Source organism: Tribolium madens, unplaced genomic scaffold (genome assembly GCF_015345945.1).
Source record: "Tribolium madens isolate multiple individuals breed KSU strain unplaced genomic scaffold, Tmad_KSU_1.1 Scaffold_3;HRSCAF=73;Tcas5.2_LG2, whole genome shotgun sequence".
Taxonomy (NCBI): Eukaryota; Metazoa; Arthropoda; class Insecta; order Coleoptera; family Tenebrionidae; genus Tribolium; species Tribolium madens.
The window spans coordinates 14,928,470-14,936,898 of NW_025401006.1; the positions used below are offsets into that span (position 1 = coordinate 14,928,470).

Below are 8,429 nucleotides of genomic sequence, written 5' to 3' on the forward strand. Positions count from 1 at the left end.
AGCACTTTTCATCAAAAGTTTTCTTTTTACAGTTTTTTGTTATCATTTTCCATTTTCCTGGTACATATTACAAAATTAAGCAAAAAATGGTTATTTTCACTAGATTTTGCAGCCAAAAACGCTTAAAATTTTAATGATTTTGTCAAAATAAAATAAGAAATTCTAAAAGCATGTTTAAGACGACTTAATTTTGCTTATTTCGACTAAATTTTGTCACTTTTTATTGAAAATTGTCTCTACTATTTTTTGTTCTTTCTTCTTTTCATTTTTTTCTTCTTCTTTTTTCTTAGTTTTTTAGCTATATTTGAAAGAAAGTTGCCCAAAAAACGCAGATAATTACAAAAGTAGGTGCTTTATATTTGTTTTTTAATTTTTTTACATTGGGAGCGTTTTTTAAAAAGAAACTCAAAAAATTCAAATAATTTTGCCAAGCCATGGGAAAATTGCAAAACTAGATTTAGAAATGGTTTTCTTTTCTTCAACAATCGTTGAAATAAGACTAAAAGTTGCAAAATTAAGCGAAAAAATTGTTATTTTTATTAAGTTTTGAAGAACGAAAAAGGCTTAAAATTTTAAAAATTTCGTGAAAACAAAGTAAGAAATTCTGAAAGCATGTTTAAGATGACTTAAAAATAACATCATTTTTGAATTAATTATGTGATTTTTCGGCTTATTTTTGCCGAAGTTTTGTGCTTTTGATTAAAAAATCTGCTAAAACGGTTGCAAAATTCCAAAAAGCGAAAAAATTGTTATTTTCACTAAGTTTCGCAGTGTTTATTAACGAAAAACGCTCGAAATTTTAAAGATTTTGTCAAAATAAAATAAGAAATTCTAAAAACATGTTTAAGATGACTTAATTTTGCTTATTTCGACAAAATTTTGTTACTTTTTATTGAAAATTGTCTCTTTACAATTTTTTGTTCTTTCTTATTTTCATTTTTTTCTTTAGTTCCTTATCTAAATTTGAAAGAAAGTTGTCCAAAAAACGCAGATAATTACAAAAGTAGGTGCGTTATATTTGTTTTTGTTTTTTTTTTATTGGAAGCGTTTTTTAAATAATTTTGCCAAACCAAAGCAGAAAATTGCAAAACTAAATTTAGAAATGGTTTTCTTTTCTTCAACAATCGTTGAAATAAGATTAAAAATTGCAAAATTTAGCGAAAAAATTGTTATTGTTATTAAGTTTTGAAGAACGAAAAAAGCTCAAAATTAAAATTTTTTTTTTGTGAAAACAAAGTAAGAAATTCTGAAAGCATGTTTAAGATGACTTAACTTTGCTTATTTCGACAAAATTTTTGCACTTTTTATTGAAAATTTTCTGTTTACTATTTTTTGTTTATCTTCTTTTTTTCTTTCTCTCTCTCTTCTCTTAGATATTTAAGTAAATTTAAAAAAAGTTTGCTAAAACAACGCGGACAATCGCAAAATTAAATCAGAAAATGCGTTTTCTGCTTCTTTTGAGAAATTCAGAGCGTTTTTTATACTTAAGATACAATATGTAGCAAGAACATGGAAAAAATGTCAAAAAATAAATGTCAAAATTTTTTGACACATATTTTTTTAAACAGGGGCACGAGTTTTGACACACCCTGTACATATTCATTTCTTACTTAAATTCAGCTTTTTAAAATTACCATTCATTATTTTTTTAAAATTTATAAAACAGTTATTTTTTGTATACGCTCTCAAAAATAGCTACTTTACGGACTTATAAGAGTTTTTTTCTGACGCAATACGTAAAATGGTTATTTTAGGTACTATTTTTTATTTCTAACCACTGTTTTTGAAAAATTAATCATAAGTAATAAAAAGTTTGATTTTTTTTACAAGCTTGAACAAACAATTTGATATTTCAGACTCGGCTTCGCCTCGTCAACAGCAACGATTCGTGCGCAAAACTTCAAAAAATAACTATTTTATTACAAATGTCTAAAGTACGGTTTTTGCGGACAAAAAATCATCGCTGTTTCCGGACGAGGCAAAGCCGAGTTATTTCTCGAAAATAGTGGTCAAAACATCTATTTTACGAACTGTTTGATTAAAAAAACTCATTTTATTGTTATTTTTGGGGTGATATACAAAAAAAATGTTTTTTTTTTTCTGTTTTCTAATAATTTTAATTCACCCACTATTTACTTTTTGATCACTTTTTTTGTGTCATTTTTTGCCTTTTATTGATGTTTCATAAAAACAAGTATTGAAAACTTTTGTAAAAAATTTTTAGTTGAACTAAACCGTTGTTTAAATGATCTTTAAAATTCTAAAAATTGTCAAAATTTTGCAACAATTTTTTTTAGATGTTTTAGGTAATTCAAACACCCTGTTGCCTTGTAAACGCCGTCGCCAATCATAAATATCGGCGATAAAATCTGTCGTTTGCGAATAACACAGTCCAAATTTCAAATTTTGAAAAATTTGGCTAAGAAATTCAAAAAAGCGTAAAATTGTAGGCGTGTCGACTTCTAGAATAATCCCAGTTTGGGCAAAGTGGCTTTTTATTAAATCTCAGTTAGTCTAATCCCCAAGTCAGGATTTACTTTCCTGTTATCATGTTAAGACACAAAACAACAATCTCTTGCACGTAGCGCCTTTTGTACCGTGTAGGTAAATCTCTGTGAGAGCTTAAAAGAATTTCATCCAGTCGACTGCGTCCACTTAAATTATTTTCGGAAAACCAATATTGCAAATCCGGCCTATCATGTTAGAAAATAAGTGACAGCTTTCAACCATCGGTAATGCGATTACGACGACGAAAATTCACCTTTTTGATGGAAAAAATGTGATGATTCGGTGGTGGTGGTGGTACTACTTGTCTGAACCGGTTTGGTTATAAATAAGGTTTATCTTTACCAGAATATTTAATTTCGAAACGGCACCCAACTTGCAGCGCATTATCATCAAATCCCAACGATCTGGTCATTTGTTATTTCCAACGGCCACTTGAAAGCGATACATTTCAGATACCATCGGCTTTGACATTTGTGCTGCTAGTTTAATAGCCCCAAATTAACTTTTGTAGTCCATCTTATCTATCTACAAAATTTCACTCGAAAACCCCTTTTCCGCCCCGAACGAGCCGACTCTCACTATAATTACCATGGAAACGTATTGTAACTATGGTGATTAAGCATCGTTGCTATGGAAATGTACAATATGGGCGAAATAAAGCAGGGGCGGATCGAGGAATTAATTTTGGGGGGGGCTATCTAAAATTTTTTTAAATGATGAGGGTAGGTATACAGTGACCGGCAAAATTATAGAATAATGTTATTTATTAAAACTGAAAATATTTTGTTTTGGAAAAATGCTCGAACAGGTCAATTTTTTTTTTAAATACAAAATTGTTAACTTGATTTAAAATTGTATTTGTTTTTTATTGATATTATTTCACTTTTTGGATATTTTTTTTTTTTTAAACTATGTAATACATAATATTTTGGTGTTGCCATTTCGACAATTATCTATCGAATTCGCTAAAAAAATGGGAGTTTCCATTAAAAAAAAATGTCGCTGCCGTCATTACTCAAAAACCAAAAGGTGTAGAATTTTAAAACAAGTGGAAAATTGTGTATAAGGTGTCCTAGCGAGTTGGTAAAGTTCATTATTTAAAGAGATATAAACTTAATTTAATTAGATAGCTAAGATGTGGCCCAAAGAAAATTACAATTGATGATTTCTTTTTAATTTAGTAAAAGCTAAGGAAGTATCGAGAGATCAAAATAATTTGTCCTTGTATCCGAAAACGTATGTCTGTGAAACGTTAAATAAAATGACAAGTGAAAAGGTAAAATCCCATGATCAAAAAGATAACTAAATTTATGATTTACCTTCAAAAAAGAACGGTCTTATTATTATACGTCGGCGACTAATTCCAGCCCATTTTTCCGTTTTCGACTTGTCATTTTATTTGACATTTCACGTGCAGTTAGTTCAAAAACAGACATACGTACAGTTGGGGAATTAAAAATTCAGGCAGTAAGTATTTTTCTGTCACTTTAAAAAGTTCAATGTAAACTACCTTTTACTGTCATCATGACTGAAATTTGACAATTATATTTATTTTTATTTGTTGTTAAATTTGTTAATTAAACAATTTGTCTGTCTTAGGAAATTTATTAAGATCTGCTGCCTACCCGTTATTATGCCACAAATCACTATTTTTGAAAGTAAATAAGTCAAAATGACATAAATACGACAAGAGTAAAAAATGAGGTTATTAATATAAATGTTGTTTAGAGTTTACATTATGAAAATGACAGTACTGCAGTGGCGGCGCTAGCATAATTTTTCGGTTGGACGAGGTGAACATTCATAAAATCATATTAGTTAGTTTTCTGTTTTATTTTTCCAAAAACTCATTTTGTAAAATAGAGGATTTATTAATTGCTTTATTTATTTATTTATTGTTTACAAATAAAAACATTTTCAAAAATTAAGAAAACATATTTATATACAGTAATAAAAATAAGAAAAAAAGTAAAATAAAGTAAAATACAAATTAAGGAATTATACATTATATTTATTACATTATAATTATACATAGTATATTTTTTACTGCGTTTTTGGATTAATCGGGTTATTTTAAGGGAGTTTTCATAAGCTTTCCCTATACCTAAATTTAGCCGTTTTTGAAATATTTGGAGTTTTTCAAAACTTTTTGGATCTGCACCTTCCACTTTAAAAATCGGTATCTCTGCTATTTTTTTAAATTTTTAATTAGTTTTTTGGCGTTTGAAAGAGAAAGTTTAGGTCTTTCTTCCGGTGTTTTCAAATTTTGAAAAAAAAATTACAAACCATAAAATTTTTTGGTTACTTTCGTAATAATTCAAATACCCATAACTCAATTTTTACAAATGAAATATCCCAATTTTTATTTTACTAAATGGAAGAGAATTTAATTCTGCATCGATCTGAATTAACATTCTTTATACCAAAATTTCATAATTTTTAAGTTATGGTGACTTTTTGTTGAGACTGCCGAAAATCTGTTATTAGTAGTAGTTTTCGTATAGTTTGCTATGGAAATAAAAAATGTCAAAATTGTTTCTCAATAAATGTCGACAGTGACTTATTATTTGACAAATAGTGTCAAAATATGGAGAGTCAAAGCTACTCAAACTTAGATTTAATTAATTAATTTTGTATTTATGGAGAGTGTAACAAAATTATGATGTCGTTCATTAAACAAAAATAAACTTTTCTCACTTGTTAGCTTTAAATAATAATAATTAAATTTGCATAACTTTGATATTTTGGCACTATTTGTCAAATAGTAATTTACTGATGACGTTTGTTTAGAGGAAATTTTGACATTTTTGATTTCCATCGCAAACTATGTGAAAACGGGTGTGGCTAGTGATAAATTTTCTGTAGTCTTAAAAAAAAGTCCATAACTTGAAAACTTATAGGGAATGTTAATACAGATCAATGCACAATTATATTCTCTTCAATTTAGTAAAATAAAAATTGAGGTATTTTATTTAAAAAAATTGAGTTATGAGTATTTGTATTATTACAAACCTTAAAATTTTGAGACATGTTATATTTTTTTTTCAAAATTTGAAAACACCAGAAAAAGGATCTAAGCGAATTCAAAATCTTAAACAATGGCAGAGTTACCAATTTTTAAAGTGGAAGGTGCAGATCCTAAAATTTTTGTAAAAACTCCAAATATAGGGAAAGCTGATTAAAACTCCCTTAAAATAATCCGATTAATCCAAAAACGCAGTAAAAAATATACTATGTATAATTATAATGTAATAAATATAATGTATAATTCCTTGTTTATTTTACTTTTTTTCTTATTTTTATTACTGTATATAAATATGTTTTCTTAATTTTTGAAAATGTTTTTTATCCGTAAACAATAAATAAATAAATCAAGCAATTAATAAATCCTCTATTTTACAAAATGAGTTTTTGGAAAAATAAAACAGAAAACTAACTAATATGATTTTATGAATGTTCACCTGGCCCAACCGAAAAATTATGCTGGCGCCGCCACTGCCATGGAAACGTATTGTAACTATGGTGATCAAGCATCGTTGCTATGGAAATGTACAATATGGGCGAAATAAATCAGTGGCGGGTGAAAATTTTTAATTATTTGTTTTTTTTTTTCAGAATCGTCTCAGGCGGCGAAATACGGCGGTTGTTTCTCCGGCGAGACAACAGTGCTGACCTCCACCGGCCTCCGTCGCAACCTCTCCGATCTCCGAATCGGCGAGAAAATCCAAGCCTTTGACCCCGCCACCAAGCAGCTCGTCTTCAGCGAGATTCTCGTTTTCCTGGACTTCGACCCGAGTCAAAAGCGCGAATTTCTCTCGATAACGTTGTCTTCGGGTCGCACCTTGACAGTGACACCGTCGCATTTGCTCCTCCTCGACGATCGGACAGTGAAATACGCCGAGAAGCTCCAAATCGGCGACTTTTTGCTCGTGAGTGACCCCAAAGACGGTCTAAGTCGCGAGGAGATAGTGCAGGTGAGGGGCGTGTGGCGGACTGGTGTGTTTGCGCCGTTGACTAGCGTCGGGACGCTGGTGGTGAACGACGTCGTGGCGTCGTGCTATGCGAGCGTTGATAGTCAATGGGTGGCGCATTGGGCGTTTTTGCCCGTACGATGGGTGGCCGGATTTTGGGGGAATTCCGGGTTGAGGAAACCGGAAATGGGGGTTTTTTGGTACGCGAAAATGCTTTATGTTATGGCGGATTTTATACTTCCTTCGCATCTGCATGAGTGATATGTATAAAAAATTAGGTTTAGGTTTTTGGCCAGTGACTTAGCTAGTGGACAGACCTTCAAGTGTTCCTTAATTAATTTATGACATAACTATTGAGAATTTTTGTGTATTTTTTATGTATATAAAAATTACTTTTAATTGTATAGTCTCCTGTTTGAAAATTATTGTATATAGTTATTTATGTAATATATTTATGGTGATAAATTTTATATCGGAAACAAAATAAACGTTAATATGACCCCAGTGTTTCACTATTACCTACACCACTGACCTTTTCAAAAAATTTAATAAATCATCCAATAGAATTGCTCCTTTTTACTGTTACTAAGGCAACCAGTAAATAAAAACTATTTTTCAGTGGCGGCGCACTGTAATTTTTGAGTATTTTTTGAGTATCAAAATAGAATTTTAAACTTGTTATATTGATTTCTTAGTCGGGCAACCAATCTTTATTTATTTCAATAATTTTAAACTTGTCTTGGCACATTTGCGTCTTATTCAGGCAACCAACCTCACATTACTTAAAGTTTTTATGTTGGCAACAAAGTTGTAACTGAAAACTGCTCTGAAGAAACAACAAAAAAGTTGTATTTCAAAGCAGTTACGGTAAAATTTTAATTTATTTATACAATTACAATAATTTTAATCGACTTTACTTATTTTTGTTCAGATTATATAAAATTGATACTTTACCTAAATGTGTCAAATATGCTTTATATTCGTTTGAAGAAGAAAAAAAGATGGTTGATTACATAGCTGAAAACACCAGAGTTTACGATATTAAAGGAATCCTCTGAAGAGGGGGATTTACTGGTTGTTAGAGGTTTATTTTTTTTTATGTTATTTCTCTGTCAACTATCATTTTTTTCAACTTAACCTAACTATTTTTAAATTGAATCTTAGAACATTTGTGTATTTATCAGTTTAAATTCTTCGTAAAATAGTGAGAAACGTTTCGCTGGAAATAAAACTTTGAGAAAAAATCAAGAAAAAAATTAACTCACATAATTTTGTAACCAAACGCGCAAATCTTGACTATTTTAGATGTATCTGGAAGTGAGAATTGATAAAAAGAAACATGGAAAAAAACTAACAAAAAATTGAACTTACTTTTGTGACAAAAACTCGATAATTTTCATAAATTTAATGAGTAAAAGAGTTATGTAGCACACTATTAACGAAAAAGAGGCCCACAATACTATTTTTTAGCACAATTTTTGATATTTAAACAATGGCCAGTATCAGTGGTACCTGACTTACCGGCCGGATTACCCCAAAAAAATTAAATAAAAAAGAAACAAAAAAATCGCAAACTTGCAAATAGATGCGTTAAATGTTAAATTTCAGATAAAAACTGTCTTATTTGTAATTTACACTCATAAACAATTTGAATTTGAAAAAACAATAGTTGGTATTAGTGGTACCTGACTTACCGGCCGGATTACCTCCAAAAATAATAATAAATAAATAATTGATAAAAACACAGAAAAATCATAGACGCGCCAATAATGCGTTTAATGTTATAAAAATAAAATTTTAGATCAAAACTGCCCATTTTTTTCCTCTTTTGAGCCAAGTTTTAGTACTTGTGTTTGTAGTATTGCAGAAAACTGTAATCTTATTTTACAGGTACCAAACTTTAAAAATTATATTGTAATTTTAAAATGTCTCTTAAATTGTTAAATACTG

At 29.5% G+C, this 8,429-nt stretch overlaps 1 protein-coding gene across 1 annotated transcript in view; it reads left to right on the top strand.

The window, feature by feature from the left end:
- LOC123007417 (indian hedgehog protein) overlaps nt 1–6,910 on the top strand; it is a 38,660-nt gene extending 31,750 nt beyond the window's left edge. Inside the window, exon 3 of the mRNA XM_044402711.1 lies at nt 6,124–6,910. Within this exon, the coding sequence (XP_044258646.1) occupies nt 6,124–6,740 (617 nt within the window). The 3' untranslated portion in view covers nt 6,741–6,910. The remainder of the gene's footprint in view (nt 1–6,123) is intronic.
- Nucleotides 6,911–8,429: the final 1,519 nt, after the last annotated feature.